An 18,184-nucleotide genomic window follows, 5' to 3' on the forward strand; every position below is an offset into this window, starting at 1 on the left:
CCTTTTCCCAACAGTATTTCAGTCATATAGGCGGGTAGTTTCCTAACCATCGTTCCTGGAGAGTTACACCAGTACTAGACAACTTTCCTCCGCGCTAAACTACCAAAGCATCTCCCGGGGATCGAACCCACGCCAGAGAGGTAACTGGATTAGAAGTCATCGACTCTAACCGCTTGACCACGGAGGCGGTAGCTATATAGTTACGTACAATGCGTACGAGACAAACTATAAGCAATTTGTTGGTCTTTTATCAAATTTTATAAAACTAATTGCTTCCATAAATAAAATATTTACAGGCTCTTTAAATACAAATACAGACGAATTTTAGCACAGACAGTTTCCACAGCCTCCGTTGATCTATAAAACAAATGAGCCGCGTCACGACAAAACCAACGTAATGCGTTTGCGACCAGCATGGATCCTGACCAGCCTGCGCATCCGCGCAGTCTGATCAGGATCCATGCTGTTCGCTTACAAACCCTATTACAAGTATACGGAGAAATTGATAGCGAACAGCATGGATCCTGATCAGACTGCAAGGATGCGCAGGCTGGTCTGGATCCATGCTGGTCGCAAACGCATTGCGTTGGTTTTGTCGTGACGTGGCTCATATTTACTCTGACGTTGACAACTTATTCAGAACCTGTCTGTTTTAGTCTGTTTACAGACATTACTGTGTGTCAACAAATGACTGCTGATGATGGTTTTAGCTAATACACAATCAACAAGAACACAAAATAATGGGTGAACATATTCCCTTACAATCGTTTGTTTTGTTTATCTATATACAGTATAGACATTCATTATAATCAAAGTTTCACTATCATATATTTTACTAATTTTTATTGAGACTCATCAATAAACACATAATACTCGATCATACAAATAATAAAACATGAAATACTAACATGGCCATTATGTTAGAATTATAATTATATGATAATTTTCATAAATACAATATATATTAAACTGTGCATTTAAGCATATATTCATGATAAGAAACAAAATACATTTGTTAATAATTGTCAATAAAATCAATTCTTATAGTAAAGCGAGTTGCTTTAAAAAAAGAGATGTAATAAGTATTGATATTTTTTAAGATATTTTTAACGCGCGTTTCACAGGGCCATGGTGTAATTCATATTACAATGGTAATACTCGTATAAACTGCGTCTGTTAAATTATGGACTGATTTTTATTTTCATAAAAAAAATCGTGCACTATCATATTCAAGTACATGTATTATAAACAAACTTTTAACATGTAATATGGCCTCCTATAAACGGTCAGTTGTTATATAACCCGTGTTTACAACTGATCATTGACCATACTGTCGGTAAATATAACCTGTATAATTAATATAACAATATATTGGGATACAGAACCGAATAGAACTGTTTTTATTTGTACATAGTATATCATCAAATCGTTATAATTTTGAATTGAGAACGTATGCACAAAAAACTTAATTTTGGAGGCCATTTTAAATGCTAACTTGTGCACTATTTAAATAGTTATTAATTATACAGAGTGTTGATGCAGTAATTGTAATAGCACCTTATTGGGACAGGCGATATCTGAGCTTTTCTCGCAAAATTTGTGTCAAATAACAGCAAAAATATTAACTTAATAATTATACTACTTTGGATAAGGCAAAACTTGTAAAATACAGTACAAATCATCTGAAAATACAGCTTTTTACTGGTTGATAAAGCGAATGCAATGTCGTCTGAAATAACCGATTTGTTTTACCTTATTCCATAAATGCCATAATGACATAAAATCGTTTGGAAAATTGAAAAATGATCAAGAGCTAAGAGTTTTCTCATATCCGGCGCATTAACCCTCAGAAATGAAAAATAATCTGTCTTTCCGTAGAAATGGGCAAAGCAAGTGTTTTATCATGTCCTAGCAATGGACTTAGAACATGTAAAATGTTTATCACCTTAAGATAAAAACAATGAATGTGAAATATGTTTTTGGATATGTTAACAATGTGGTATTTTGAGTTTCATGCAAAATATCAAATTACTATATAACTGTACAAACTGCCAAAATACAAAAGAAGCAAAATGCGGTTGGGATTTAATTTGTATCTCCATAGTAACTATAATGGGGCACCAGAAATGAAAAGAAAATCGGGTTTTAGAAGAAGATAAAATATGTTATGTCGAAGAAAAATATAACAAACAAGCCACACGATAAAACGTAACGTAACGTAACAAAACGTCAGCTCTTCGCATTGTGACGTTTTTTAACGTTATCTCAGTCCCTGTGGTCAAGTATACAGGCAGATTTAAACAGAAGGTTAACAAAATATCCGCCATAAATCTTTATAATATTAATGATAATGATTTATTGTTTACTTTTCCATGTTATAAAGTATATCAGTCTAAACGTTTTATTATACCCAAGCTATTGTCAGTAAAGATGTTCATTACATATAGCTTTACCCGTTGTATGACAGATTTACTTTCATTTAACCGAAGTTTTATTGCTGTAAGTGCATGTATACTCATTAAACAGTAAAGTAATTACAGAAAATGTAACATCCTGACGGGTTGTCATATTGCGTAATGCTCGCATGTTTTTACTAGTAAAATAATTACCCGTGAGTCCAGCCTGTCAGACATAATGCACGTTGAACTAGACACAATACATAGAAACATATAGACATAACTGACAGATCATCTAATTAAATTATTGCGCAATAATCAGCTGATTGTGTATATATAGTCAAAGAAAATAAACAACAAACACCACTGTAGTCACTGGACACCACCAGGTAAGGTTTTGTTATATCCTTATATCACAGTTGTCTTATTTATTCTAGTATATTCCGCGTCTTACTACTTTACATATGACTTTTGTTGTTGTTTTGTTGTTGTTGTTTTACTTAAAGATTTTATCATTCAGCTAGATTGCTAACATTTTTTATTAACTGCTGAGATTGAATGTCGACTGTTTATTTACATAATAATACTAATAATACAAACATATTTATATCATTTTACTTTGTACATCTTAAAAATAATAAAAATAATTGGGGTTAAATATGTTAATGTAAGATATGTAAATACCAACTATATAATTTGTTCACCGTGATTTTTTAATGAAAATAATTACTAAATATCTTAAATGATCTGTTTATACAACTTCTTTTCTTCGACTTTTTTAATGCAAATATCTAGGATTCGTTTGTTTATTCTAAGTGTATATATCTACTTCAAGATTTTTCAAACATAATACCAACTTTTTTAGTTGACTGTGATTATTTAATATAAATTCCTAAGTAAATTGTTTACATTTACAATTTTTTTATCATTTTTAAAATTTTTAGCAAAAAAAAAAAGAAAATATTTGTATCTCGTATTCGAATAACAAAATCATTTGTATTTTTGTAACACTGTTTATTTGAAATGGCGCACATAATTTATATGAGCACTAGCTTATTTAATATGTATATAAAGATACGTTTTCCTAAAGTTTTCTTTATTTTCCGACCAAAAAGACAAACTTAAATGTATGTAATGAAAAAGTAGAATAACTTTTTTGTTTTAAAAGACATATAAAAACAGCCACGCGTTAAAATTATATATAAGACTAGTAGCCCTTTACGTTATTTCGAGATTTTCCTGCATTTTGAACAAGTATACTTACATACAATTCTCGTATATACATACCTTACTTTACATCTGTCGCTCTTCTTTTTTGAGGGGATGGGATGGGGGAAGAGGGGGTGGTGGTGTCATTTTAAAAATATCTTGATCTATAACTCTATAACCTGTATTTGTTTGGCTTTCCCGGGGATCACGCAAGGCGGCCTCCTCGCATCTCGAGTCAAATACAAGTTTCATATCAAAATATTCTTATAAATCAGTGCTAGCGAAACGAAAACAACGGTAACAGCAAGCTAAATGCTAAATACAAACCATGTATAGAAATAAATGTGTAAATGTAACATGAAACATGTTGTGTTGATTCTTTAAAGACTGATATGAAATAAAGATTTTAAAATATAGTAAAAGACATGAAGTTCAATAGTTAAAGGACATGTAGGGAAAAAAACTTGTAACCTATGTAAAGAATATCTACTCTATAATTGAATAAAACACGGTATTTTCCTTTTGTCCGTTTTTAGGTATAACCTTGTCGTTTCGTTTGTGTATATATACTTTTCATTTTCCCCCCATTTCAGACAACAACATGATCAAACACTTAGCCCTATTGTTGGTCGGCGCCCTCGCCGTCAACGCATCCTATTACAGCCGTAAGAGCAAAGGATATCCGATTAAAAAAGGATTCGGTGGCGGTTACGGCAGTATAGGTGGCGGTTACGGCGGGAGTATCGGAGGTAGTGGATACGGAGGCGGTCATGGTGGTGGATATGGGAAGAAATATGGTGGTGGATACAGTGGTGGAATGATTAGTGGAGGAATCGGTGGATACAGTCGAGGCTACGGAGGTGGATACGGAAAAGGATACGGAGGAATTAGTAGCGGATACGGTGGTGGATCTGGATATGGTGGAATTGGAGGAAGTTACGGCGGTGGACACGGAAAGTTCGGCGGTGGAATTCGAATTGGAGGAGGTTTTGGAGGTTATTATCAAACTAATATTTTCTTTAGCTTTCGTCTTACACAAAAAGAAAACTTGAAGTTGCCAGCTTTCAAAGAATAAGGGGTAACCTGATATTATGCGTGTTCACGTTTTGAAAATGAATGCTTATTTTTATCAAAAGAGTGAAACAAAAAATTTGGACATGAAACCAAAACTTTAAAAAGTGAAAACTGGAGTCTCGATTTGATTTAGAATATTCATGAGAGGTATCTCTTTCACGCCCCACCGGCTAGCATTGTTAGATAAATATGTATTGCTATTAATATCTAACATTATCAAAACATGTTACATATGTTTTTCAGGATATCAGAGGGGTGGTATTGGAACAGGATATGGCAGTGGATACGGAGGTGGAGCTATCGGAGGTGGTATCGTCGGTGGTATCGGCGGTGGTATCGTCGGTGGTATCGGCGGTGGTATCGTCGGTGGTTACTACGGGGATGATGATGATGATTTTTATGGCAGATACACCATTGGCTATGGAGGTTCCGGTTCAGGTGTGTACGGGGGATACGGTAGAAGAACCGGTGGCTACAGAAAATATCCAAGCATCGGCAAGAAATATGGTGGTTATGGCGGAATCAGCGCTGGAATCGGAGGGTAGGCCTAAATTGATTTTCTTTTTGTCATGCTAAAGTCAATAGCACTAATTATCATTATTATTTTTATTTCTAATTACCTGTGGTACTGAACAAGTTTCCTCTTTTAATTAAAAAAACAATTCGAGGCACAATTTTTGGTAAAATATTGCTCAAGATACGGTGCATGGTGTGCGTCGCGTGATCAGACTAAGAAATACCGCATTTATTATTTTACTGCAAATCTGATTTGTTGCAGACCTTTGTGCTGTCAAAAATCCAGTAACAGGTTTATAATACATGGGTTATTTGATGGAAAAAAACAAGAACAGATTATATATACATTCCTGTTGAAATTAGCCGAGGATTCGAAATAGAATACACACTGATATATAAAGTCTCATCAACATATTCTCATATCAAACATACAAAATTTCAGTTCTGGATATGGTAAAGGGTACGGCGGTGGAGCCGGCGTTTACGGCGGTGGAGCCGGCGTTTACGGCGGTGGAGCCGGCGGGTACGGTCAAAGTGGATTTGTATCAAGTGGAGTCGGTGGCTACAGTCAGGGTTATGGATTTGGAGGTGGAAAGAAATTTGGCGGAGGATATTAATTTCAACTTGTAAGATCTTTTTCTTTTCAAGCATGTTTATACAAAGAGAGGTAACAATAAAGATAACAAATTTCTGTATGTTAGACTTTTAGACACGAATGAATACTACTAGCATACTATCACTGTATCAATATAAATAGAAAATCACATGTCTCTTAATATCACTTGCCGGCCATGACTAGGAGTTTAAATCCCAAAGTGCCCTGTTTTTCATGCAAGATAAATTTGGCTATGCACAACTTCATTTAAGGTACCAGGCACAAAGTCTCTGATTATAAAATTACATATAATCCACGATCTACACCATTCTAATCAGAAATGAAAAAAAATCTCAACATTACACTGACATTTATATGAGTTCAAGGTAATCTGAATTTATAAATAGATGTTCCATATCTTTAATTTCAGAAAGACCGATCTGTCTACCAGGCGTTTGCTGTGTGGTGTTGTTATATTTTCCATAATTCCGTTATTTTAATAAAAAAATGTTTTTATCAAAATATCACTTTTTGTTGTATTTATCTCCATAGATACTGTTGTTTTGTATGTAATTTTTAATATGCGTTTGTTAGTAAAATGAGCAATAACTGGAACTAACGCATTCTTATGGAAGACATGATACATTGATGTATCTAAAAGAAATACCAAGGTTGTAAAGAAAAACTTAAGTAAGTGCTACTGTAATGCTTTCTCGCCATCGGCCAATATCGTAGCTAATCGGGTATTTCCGGAACTTTATCTTTTCAAAGTCTTGGGTATTAAATTATTTACAATCACTCATCTTTTATCGCTATGTACTAACTTCCGATTTTAAACGGTTGAAAATTAATGAATACTGAATATTGTGAAAAATAACGTTCCGGAAATGACCAATTGTTTACGATATTGGTCGATGTTAGAAATTATTTCGCGGAAAAGCATTACAGTAAAACTACCTTAAAATTGTTTATTATATATAAGACTGTTTCATTAAGTTCCAAAAGTGAGCTGCAAGACTAATTCTAGACAAAGATTATGACACTCCATCTGCTGAACTTTTTTCTGAACTCCGCTGGATGACCTTTTCACAGAGGGTTGTTTTTCAAAAAGCTATTATGATGTTTAAAATAATGAATAATCAGGCGCCTTCCTATTTATTGAATAATTTCATTTTATCGTCAGATGTTCATACTCGAATTTTGCGTTCATCATCTGATTTTCAACTTTATACCCCTAGACCAAATTCTGAACAATTTCGTAAGTCTTTTGTTTATTCTGGATCTTGTATTTGGAACGGCCTTCCTGATTATATTAAGTCTGCTACATCTGTTAACCATTTTAAAACCTTATACTTGAGGTTTTATCACGCATTGATGTATACAAATTGATAATCTCCTGTATGTATTTACATTTAGTATTTTAATAGTTTGAATATGTTAAATTATATTGTTCCTTGTTGAGGGCCTCATGGAAGATTGATATGTTTATCCAAATGAGTTCTCTCGTTAAATAAAGTCTTTATTATTATTATTATTATTATTATTATTATTATTATTATTTCATTATATATAAATCTCCATGATTAAAGCAAGCATTTCTACTTGTACGTCACGTAAATCATACAGCATGTCAATAAAATGACATTTTATAATATGAGCCGCGTCATGACAAAACCAACATAATGGGTTTTCGACCAGCATGGATACAGACCAGCCTGCCCATCCGCGCAGTCTGATCAGGATCCATGCTGTTCGCTATCAGTTTCTCTACTTGTAATAGACTTGGTAAGCGAACAGCATGGATCCTGATCATACTGCGCGGATGCACAGGCTGGTCTGGATCCATGCTGGTGGCAGACTCATTACGTTGGTTTTGTCTCGACGCGGCTCATATTATAAAATGTCATAACTCTTTCAAGAGGACAATTTCTTCACATATAGATATACAATGCACTTCTTCTATACATCGACTAAGCTCTGACAACGAGTTTCATACCTAAGCTTCAGGTGGTTTTAAGAGAAATAGGACTTTATCAATCGCAACTTTTCGGCCCTTTCCGTAAGTCTCCGTTATTATAGATAATAGTCGAGGATGTTCCGATTGGACTATATTATCACTAATGGCCCTTCTGAGAGCAGCAATATCAGCATCAAATAATGACGTCAGGGAAAACCAGCCCCGCACATGACAAAAATGTACTCATTATTGGAATTACAAAAACAGTCGAAAGAAAGCGTATATGCGACGTCTGTCGATTTCTTCTGCATAATATAAGGATCTGCTGAACTACCAAAAATAACTATGGTAATAATACTAAGTATCATATGTGATAAGTCGCCATGTTATAATTATAATATGGACGTTGTCGGTGTGAGATACAGAATCTACAAAATTAATAGCAGACAATGTTTGAGCCGCGTCACGACAAAACCAACATAGTGCGTTAGCGACCAGCATGGATCAAGACCAGCCTGCGCATCCGCGCAGTCTGATCAGGATCCATGCTGTTCGCTATCAGTTTCTCTACTTGTAATAGGGTTTGTAAGCGAACAACATGGATCCTGATCAGACTGCGCAGGCTGGTCTGGATCCATGCTGGTCGCAAACCCACTATGTTGGTTTTGTCGTGACCCAGCTCACTTAATCGTTCAATAATAAAAATATTAGTATTCATCATATTAATGTTAATACTAAACCACTTAGAACTCTTTCAACACTTTTTTCAAGAAGTATTTTATATGAATATTTAAATGATTTCCATTGTTTTTATCAATATTTGAAATGTCTAGGTTCTATAAATAGTATGCCTATTTTAGGCCAATTCACTTACACTGATTGAGTAGTAGTGGCTAAGATAGTTTTCCAGAAAATGTCCTTGCAGTCTGAAAGACTATTTTTGATGATTGCTGTGGATCGTAGTATTTGCATAATGAAATGTATTGCTTATACTTCTATCAAATTCCAATTCACAGCAAGCCAATTACAAAATATGAGCCGCGTCATGACAAAACCAACATAATGGGTTTGCGACCAGCATGGATCCAGACCAGCCTGCGCATCCGCGCAGTCTGATCAGGGATCCATGCTGTTCGCTATCAGTTTCTCTACTTGTAATAGGGTTTGTAAGCGAACAGCATGGATCCTGATCAGACTGCGCGGATGCGCAGGCTGGTCTGGATCCATGCTGGTTGCAAACCCATTATGTTGGTTTTGACATGACGCGGCTCATATCTAGAATTGATGTTTATTCATTGATTGTTAGATTGCGGACTCGTATGGACAAATAAATGGTAGAGTAGATAGATATACCTGTGTTGCTATCATTTATATTATTTATATTGCCCAATTCAACATAATGAAATTACAGTTCCGGGGGGGGGGGTCACCGTTTATGCGTAAATAGGTCAAGGTCATTTAGCAATGGTGGCTGATTTGTACGGGGTGCCGGACGAAAATACGACAAAGTTAACGTTTCTGATATACTTTAAGTCAACATTTTGTTGTACTTTCGCGTCGCGGGGCGCAAATGCGAAAACACGAAAATACGACACTCGCCACTTATATATTTTCGTGTTTTGGTCGGCGTCCCCGCGGAGCCGAAGTATGTCAAGGCATAAATCAGCCACCGTATCATTGTGTTCTAATAAACTCAGCTCACATACATCTATAAATTATACATGTATAGATTTAAATCTGACTCTATCTTTTTGGAGAAATAAGACGCAAGTAACACACAATTTTGATTCGATATTTTTTTATTACCTATAATTGTTATAATTTCTTTCATTTGATGTAATATGTTTCATTTTCTTTGGCCATACGCCATCGCTCTATCGCACTGAAAAATAAAAATACAACATTGTGTATGTATAAGTGTGTGTTCTTCAAGGGATGATTTCAAATAAATTAACTAAATTTATAAATGTACCATCTAAACGTGATATAAGTTTAACCGTTCTTAATTTATAAAGTTATTGCTTCAAGATTGTAAAATGAACATTCATATTCATAATATTATTAGAATCAAAGTTCAGAAGTGACTGATGGAACGATTTAAATATTTAAATAAGAGACATTAATATGAATACAACCTTGCAGGTTAAGTTCGTCTTTTTCTATACAGAAAAATGATGATTTTGAGAAATCATATATAAAAAATATGCGTTTAGATAATCATGAAGCTAAATTATCATTTAACTAAAGATTTTAATACTTCATAGAACCTTTTTTTCTTCGTGTAAAATGTGTAAATACTAAATTGGTTTTGCTATATTACGATCAGCATAAGTTAAGCTTAGCATAAATTTAGATCAGCATAAGTTAAGCTTAGCATAAATTAAGATCAGCATAAGTTAAGTTCGACATAAATAAAAATCAGCATTATGTAAGTTTAACATAAATTAAGATCAGCATAAGTTTATCTTATCATTTATTAAGATCAGCATAATGTTAGCTTATCATTAATTAAGATCAGCATAATGTTAGCTTATCATTAATTAAGATCAGCATAAGTTAAGCTTAGCACGAATTAAGATCAGCATAAGTTAAGTTCAGCATTAGCTACGTTTAGATCTGGAACATGTCTAGCTAGTGTCGTTTTATTGAAGATTATCAAATCAATTTTTGACGACATAGTTTTGTAAAGTACCAGTATGTAAAGCTGAGTGACATGTTCACCGACACAAACTGAAACGTTGTAGATGTTCCGATCACAAAATACATGTATAACTTTTATATTACATTAATGTTTGGAAACGGGCATAAAAACATACCTATATAAACTTTAATATGACATTAATTTTTTTGGAAACGGGCATGAAAACATACCTTAAAATTTTCCACTATATAAACTTTTATATGACATTAATTTTTGGAAACGGGCATAAAAACATACCTTTAAATTTTCCACTATATAAACTTTAATATGACATTATTTTTTTGGAAACGGGCATAAAAACATACCTTTCAATTTTCCACTATATAAACTTTTATATGACATTATTTTTTTGGAAACGGGCATAAGAACATACCTTTAAATTTTCCACTATATAAATTTTTATATGACATTACTTTTTTGGAAAAGGGCATAAAAACATACCTTTAAATTTTTCACTATATAAACTTTTATATGACATTAATGTTTGGAAACGGGCATAAAAACATACCTTTAAATTTTCCACTATATAAACTTTAATATGACATTAATTTTTTGGAAAAGGGCACAAGAACATACCTTTAAATTTTGCACTATATAAACTTTTATATGACATTAATTTTTAGGAAAAGGGCATAAGAACATACCTTTAAATTTTCAACTATATAAACTTTTATATGACATTATTTTTTTGGGAAAAGGGCATAAAAACATACCTTTAAATTTTCCACTATATAAACTTTTATATGACATTTATATGTTGGAAAAGGGCATAAAAACATACCTTTCAATTTTCCACTATATAAACTTTTATATGACAATAATTTTTTGGAAAAGGGCATAAAAACATACCTTTAAATTTTCCACTATATAAACTTTTATATGACATTAATTTTTTGGAAAAGGGCGTAAAACATACCTTTCAATTTTCCACTATATAAACTTTTATATGACATTAATTTTTTGGAAAAGGGCGTAAAACATACCTTTCAATTTTCGACTATATAAACTTTTATATGACATTAATTTTTTGGAAAAGGGCATAAAAACATACCTTTCAATTTTCCACTATATAAACTTTAATATGACATTAATTTGTTGGAAAAGGGCATAAAAACATACCTTTCAATTTTCCACTATATTAACTTTTATATGGCATTATTTTTTTTGGAAAAGGGCATAAAAACATACCTTTCAATTTTCCACTATATAAACTTTTATATGACATTAATTTTTTGGAAAAGGGCATAAAAACATTCCATTAAATTTTCCACTATATAAACTTTTATATGACATTAAATTTTTGGAAAAGGGCATAAAAACATTCCATTAAATTTTCCACTATATAAACTTTTATATGACATTAACTTTTTGGAAAAGGGCATAAAAACATACCTTTCAATTTTCCACTTAGGTGCTTTCGTCACCACAGTCACAAATGAAGTTATTCGAACTTGTGCAACTGACGTCTTCCATCTTCCAGGTACTAACACTCTGCATTCTAATACAGTTGTTGGAAGTACTTCCGGTCGGTTTACCACTCTGCCAATCTAAGTCAGTGAAAAGTTCCCCAGTGGGCGCTTCAATAAACTGACCCTCCTCCAGTGTATCCATGACACCAAAAGCTACATTACTTTGCACTGTAAATAGAGGAAAATTTGTTTTAAAAAGGTCTCGCAAACTTTTGATCTTGTTTAGTGATCGTGACCACTGTTTTTATTACCTGCAAAAATGTGACAGGAGTTACAAAATTTTACTCGTTAACAGGTGAAACAATAATGATGGTAAAAAGTATTTCATTTCCTTTTTCTTATTTATACATGTATATAAGCCGCGTCAGGACAAAACCAACATAATGGGTTTGCGACCAGCATGGATCCAGACCAGCCTGCGCATCTGCGCAGTCTGATCAGGATCCATGCTGTTCGCTTACCAACTCTATTACAAGTAGAAAAAAACTGATAGCAAACAGCATGGGTCCTGATCAGACTGCGCGGATGCGCATGCTGGTCTGAATCCATGTTGGTCACAAACGCACTATGTTGATTTTGTCATGACGCGACTCATATCTATTATTGCTTTCGATCGGTCTGCAAGCATCAGAAGTCATTATCAAAAACAGTACCCGTGAAAAGAGGTAATGCTTCACCTGGCCTTTATTTTGACGTCAAGTATTTTTTTTTATAAATCTCCTATGTTATCAGTACAATCTGCCAAGGGAGGTAATCACTTTGAGGAGTTTGATGTTATTAGAACAATCTGCCAAGGGAGGTAATCATTGTGAGTAGAACAAAGACGCGTTGTGTAAAAGTGGTTCATTTTACTCTGTTAACAGCACAGGCACGAGTATCGGACCTGGGAAGAAAAAATATGACCAGATTGATAAAAAAAAACCGTGCTCATCTTAAAAGTGTAAAAAAAATGTAAATAATGACCCCCTTTAAAAATATACTGTAAGTTATGAGAAGGCCGGAAACTCCAGATTCGAGCCTACGGGCAAGGGATTCATTTCTCGGGCCGTTGTGAAAACAATTGGCCAGACAATTAAAAAAAACTATTATCACTATTTCACGTTTATATTAAGCTTCAGAATGAGACCAACCCAAAGTCTCTAGCCCTTCCCGTTCATGAAATATCTATCAGGAAACGAGCGACTTCGTGCTGAAAATCCTTGGTAGACTGAATTTCGGCACAACAATTCGGTACGTAAACATAGACTAATACATGTATGTCAGCTGACTACGGATCAAAATTACTTGAATTTACTAAATAATATTACTAAATACATTAAGATGAACAACTCACAGCCGTCAGCAGCATCTAATACACGCGAGATTCGAGTTTCAAACATTTACACGGTCTTTCAATCGCTTTCTACGCCATTAGGCATCTTGTGTGAAACGTTGCGGTTTTCGTTGCTATTGGCCAATCAGAAGACTCGTTACAAAATATCGAACAGCTGATTGACAATGGCGTAGAAAGTAATCTAAAGACCGTGGAAAGGTTTGAAATTCGAATTTTGCGTGCATCAGATGCTACTGACGGTTGTGAGTGGTCCAACTTTATGTATTTAGTAATATTATTTAGTAAATTCAAGTGATTTTGACCCATACTCAGCTGACATACATGTATTAGTCTATGTTTACGTATCGAATTGCTGTGCCGCAATTCTGTCTACCACGGATTTTAAGCACGAAGTCGCTCGTTTCCTAGATATTTCATGAACGGCTAGAAGCTTGATGTTGGTCTCATTTTGAAGCTTAATATAAACGTGAAATAGTGATAAAACTTTTTTTTAATTGTCTGGACAATTGTTTTCACAACGGCCCGGGAAATGAATCCCTTGCACTTACGAACTTTCGCTTTACGTATATGCAGTATTTCGATAGAGTGGAAGTCAGTGCGCGAACATGCGCTTTGCCATATCTCGTTCAGTTACCGCTCACGTTTTAAACTCGGTTGCTATGAAGCGACACTAAGTGTACATGGCTTTTTCAACTAAAATATCAGACAGACACATTAAAACAATACACATAAACTACACATTGCATTTGAAATTGATAATCAAACAAATATCTCAATATTCTTACCGATTTAATGTATTGTTTACATGTGATGACAGCAACGCTGTGTGTTAGATTACTTTCGGTTCAGAAAATTCATTTGTTTACCATCAAAACTGATATGTTTACCATAGGAACCATATATAGATAGAAAGCAAATTAAACAAAGGTAAAGAAAAAATTGTCCGTTTCTGAACAAAAAATCGAATAAATAAATACAAAGTCTTTTTAACATGTCCCTTCTTTGAGTTCATTTGAAAGGGGAATAATTTGGTGGAATTAGACAGGGAAACAGGGAGTTATCTTACATGGCTAGGGAATATGGCCGACTGAAATCATGCAAGCAAGTTTGTAAGTGCCTTGCTCGTAGGCTCGAGTTTCCGGCCTTCTCTTAACTTCTAGTATATTTTTAAAGGGGGTCATTATTTAGATTTTTTTGTTTTTGTTTTTTTGACACTTTTAAGATGAACACGTTTTTTTTTTTATCAATCTGGTCATATTTTTTCTTCCCAGGTCCGATACTCGTGCCTGTGGTTAACAGTTCTTACTTTGTGAATGTTATAAATAGTGTATTATATTCGTGTAGGTTCATTACTTTATGTATTGAACTCGTTGAATAAAATAACATTATGCTTCATAAAGGCTGGCATGACATTATTTTACTAATCTAATTCAATAAATTCAGTACTGAACATAATGGGGGACAGTAGTGGATTATCTTCCCTTGATAAAAACCGAGGTTAACCAAAATGTAAATAGGTCAAAATATTTGGAATCCTTTGCTTTTATCGTTGAGTTTTATATAAGACAGGTTGACATATCTTAATCAATTATTTACATATGCATCAACAAATATGTAAACCTTAAGGAAAAATGTTTCATTTATGTCAGATTCTACATCTTATCGCAATATCTAATCTGAATATTACAAATGATCATAATTAGCCCTAATTAATTTAGTTTGCTGCAAAGAAATAGGCGATAAAGTCCGAGAGTCCAATCTATTTATAGGGAGTACTCAGGGGAGGTTATTCACTACTGTCCCTCATTATACTTATTTAATATTATTGATAATAAGAATATTGTCACTGTCAAAGTTAAAGAAAGGTACAACTTTAGCTTAAACCTTTTCATGTGTTTTGGTCAGAAGTTTTACCGTTATATATTGCAGTGCAGGTGTTCGGTAGGTAACAATTAACTTAGCTGTTTCCATTTCATAATTTTTTAATGAAGTAGCAATAGATGTCTTGACTTTTTCGACAGATACATTACTTTTATGATGACGATTTTTGCAGACTTCACAATTTATTTAACAAATTACAGGGCAGTCTGAATTTGTTACATACAATTACATATTGTAACAAATACGACGTACATTAATAATTGTTGGATTTTAGAAAAATAGATCCAAATAAAACAATAATAAATATGGACTTATAATAACGAATTGAAAATAGACTTAATTGAGCAACAAAATATAAAATGATATTCTGACTCTATCATATTTTTATAACATAGGTGACACAATCTTGTACATTTGTATCTCTTTCTACATTACTAAATCTTTCTGGTTATGACTCTACACACTGTGAACATAATCGTAAACTGGTTAATCGTTACCTTTACTTCTCATTTGATACAAATATTTTCCAAATTAAAAATCAGTTTTACAAAGAACTGATATCATTACTCTATACCTCTACAATAAGAACTGATCTACGTAATGTTAGGCTAGATTTTTTTTCTCTAAAAAATTCGGAAAACCGAGATGAATAGAATTTAAACAGAATTTATTTCACTAGCATTAACATTGTTCAAGATATTATTGGGCCAGTGCTATATACTAATCTTTCATGAATTTAAAGTTGAATAACTCTATCCTTATCAATTAAAAATAATCCATAAATACATTTCTACATTATTTTCATCAAATCACAGTCGTAAGAAAACAAAACACGCTATCGATGTTATAAAACAAATCCTGTTATGTAATTGGTAATATTTTAATGGAGGGGGTGAATATTATTACATACCGCCAGTCTGAGATGCGAAACCTTGAATTTGTGTTTTTAAGGCCGCACTAGGCACAGCCATCTTGCAGCCGAGCGCAATGCAATAATTCTGAAATAAAAAAAAAACGCACACTGTCATCTAATGCATTAACACCTTAAAATATATCAAATACATTATTTTTATTTATTTTTGCAATTTTCGTGTACAATTTAAAATAGGCCTATTTCCCGAAAAGCTTTGAAGATATATTTGTTGTAAATCATAGTTTCAAGAAAGTGTAGACATTTTATGCAAATTTTGCCAATTTAATGGAGAAACAAGTATTGCGTAATTAAAGCGTGACTTCATTTTAATTAATGACAATGATATTGAGGATTTGAGTGCAACATGTACTCCCTATGTAAGTACAACTTAAGAAAAACAACAACTACGTAACTTTGCGGCTAATTCGGCTCAAACATCCGGAGAAGAATTACCCATAATAAAGTTATCTTCTAACCGACACCTAATATACATGTATGTCAACCTAATATACATGTATGTCACTCGCTCTTTGCGCCTGCGTGAACAACAGATATATCTCACTTGACAATAATAAGTAAAATGGTAAAAATAAAAAATATCACCTCCCGGAAAGTACATCGCCTCACTCGTCCCTCAACCTCCATCCCCACCCCTCAAATAAATGCTGATGAAAACAGAAGAGACATTATATATCTGGATAATAATACTTACGTATGCATGCGTAAATTTCACTGTACTTTTTCCTGCAACGAAACACCGACCAGAAAATGCTGTGGAACCACTTGGGCCTAAAATGTCAATAAATATGTTTCAAAAAGAATGTTACGGGAACTGTTTGTGTTTTTTTACCGACCTAGAACATGAATATTTATAAATCGAGACATAACATCACCGTAAAAAATATGACGCAAACTAATTTGAAGCAGCATCACTCCAGACTCCAGAGTCATTCTAATTTTCATGACAAGTTTTAAAATGTATTTATTAAAATGTCAGATATTGTCGAGTGAACAAAGAAAGTAATTAACACATTAAAGCACGGACTAAAAAAATCTACGAAAATTACCAAAAAAAGCTTAAATATGCAAAAATAGCCCACACTGCGTAAGTAACAGTAGAAAAATCAACAGTTAACTGATGGGACAAGGGAATGTGGTTTTGACTACTAATTTAATGGATCTTGACCATTTATTGAAGAAAAATTTGGCTATTGATTGAAGGGGATTTTGACCATTGATTAGGAAACTTTTAACCTTTGGTTAAGGACATTTGTGCTACTGATTTAGGGGATTTTGACCATTAATTCGGGGAGATTTTGACCATTGATTTAGGGGATTTTGACCATTGATTAAGGAGATTTTAGCCATTGATCGTGGAGATTTGACCATTGAATGAGAGGATTTTTACCATTTATTATGGAGAGTTTTACTATTTATTGATAAGATTTTGACTACTTATCGAGGACAATTTTACCATTGATAAAGGGGATGTTGACAATTAACTGAGGGCCCTTTGACCAAATGAATTAGGAGATTTTGATTATTTTATTAAGGCTTAGAACAATATGCGACTGTTCCACTAATTTTATTCTTTTTTTTTTGGGACAAAATCTTGCATACAAACACGAACAATAGTAATAAAAACAGTCAAAGTCAACTTACAAGATGAAAATATCTCTCTGGTACAAAGCAGTACGACAAACACGGAACTTATAATACCTGAAAATAAATAAATAAATAAATAGATAAATAAATAAATAAATAAATAAATAAATATAAAAAAATAAATAAATAAATAAATAAATAAATAAAAATAAATAAATAAATAAAAATAAAAATAAATAAATATTAATCATTTCGTTATCACTCGGTTTGCACATATCATTTCGTTATCACTTGGTTCGCACTTAATAAACCCATTTTTTCAGAGTGTGAAGCAACATCTTAAGAAATAATTTTGTATACAATTTTGTGTTATATTAATAACTTTCATATCAACATTGTTTTATATGTTTTCCGTCATTTATTATTAAATGGCCATTTCCCAAGTTTGTGTTACATTGATAACTATCATTTCAACATTGTACGACCATTTTAATTTCAAAAGTGTAGGTGTTATTCTTGAAAATCAAATAGAGAA

At 33.1% G+C, this 18,184-nt stretch overlaps 2 protein-coding genes across 2 annotated transcripts; one reads left to right on the forward strand and one right to left on the reverse strand.

Moving 5' to 3' along the window:
• Positions 1 to 2,667: 2,667 nt before the first annotated feature.
• On the forward strand, positions 2,668 to 6,312 carry LOC132730012 (uncharacterized). Its single transcript, XM_060715858.1, has 5 exons — positions 2,668 to 2,785; positions 4,199 to 4,600; positions 4,923 to 5,220; positions 5,638 to 5,821; positions 6,221 to 6,312. The coding sequence occupies exons 2-4, from the start codon at positions 4,207 to 4,209 to the stop codon at positions 5,810 to 5,812; spliced, it is 867 nt and encodes a 288-aa protein (XP_060571841.1). The 5' UTR covers positions 2,668 to 2,785; positions 4,199 to 4,206; the 3' UTR covers positions 5,813 to 5,821; positions 6,221 to 6,312.
• A 3,227-nt stretch (positions 6,313 to 9,539) lies between these two features.
• Positions 9,540 to 17,763, reverse strand: LOC132730003 (tetranectin-like protein). Its single transcript, XM_060715843.1, has 5 exons — positions 17,707 to 17,763; positions 16,757 to 16,833; positions 16,042 to 16,129; positions 11,841 to 12,085; positions 9,540 to 9,629 (listed from the first exon to the last, which is right to left on the reverse strand). Exons 3-4 carry the CDS (start codon positions 16,100 to 16,102, stop codon positions 11,856 to 11,858), a joined length of 291 nt encoding a protein of 96 aa, XP_060571826.1. The 5' UTR covers positions 16,103 to 16,129; positions 16,757 to 16,833; positions 17,707 to 17,763; the 3' UTR covers positions 9,540 to 9,629; positions 11,841 to 11,855.
• Between the last annotated feature and the right edge of the window lie 421 nt (positions 17,764 to 18,184).

The sequence above is a fragment of the Ruditapes philippinarum genome, unplaced genomic scaffold, assembly GCF_026571515.1.
Source record: "Ruditapes philippinarum isolate M1 unplaced genomic scaffold, ASM2657151v2 ctg1315_1_1_1_1, whole genome shotgun sequence".
Classification (NCBI taxonomy): domain Eukaryota; kingdom Metazoa; phylum Mollusca; class Bivalvia; order Venerida; family Veneridae; genus Ruditapes; species Ruditapes philippinarum.

What these genes read in the sequence shown, in the direction of transcription:
- LOC132730012 (XM_060715858.1), top strand. Translation starts at nt 4,207, where the DNA reads ATGATCAAACACTTAGCCCTATTGTTGGTCGGCGCCCTCGCCGTCAAC. An exon ending in AATTGGAGGAGGTTTTGGAG is followed by an intron (nt 4,601 to 4,922) that starts GTTATTATCAAA and finishes TATGTTTTTCAG; the next exon opens with GATATCAGAGGGGTGGTATT. An exon ending in ATCAGCGCTGGAATCGGAGG is followed by an intron (nt 5,221 to 5,637) that starts GTAGGCCTAAAT and finishes ACAAAATTTCAG; the next exon opens with TTCTGGATATGGTAAAGGGT.
- LOC132730003 (XM_060715843.1), bottom strand. Translation starts at nt 16,102, where the DNA reads ATGGCTGTGCCTAGTGCGGCCTTAAAAACACAAATTCAAGGTTTCGCA. An exon ending in TTTCGCATCTCAGACTGGCG is followed by an intron (nt 12,086 to 16,041) that starts GTATGTAATAAT and finishes CTCTATTTACAG; the next exon opens with TGCAAAGTAATGTAGCTTTT.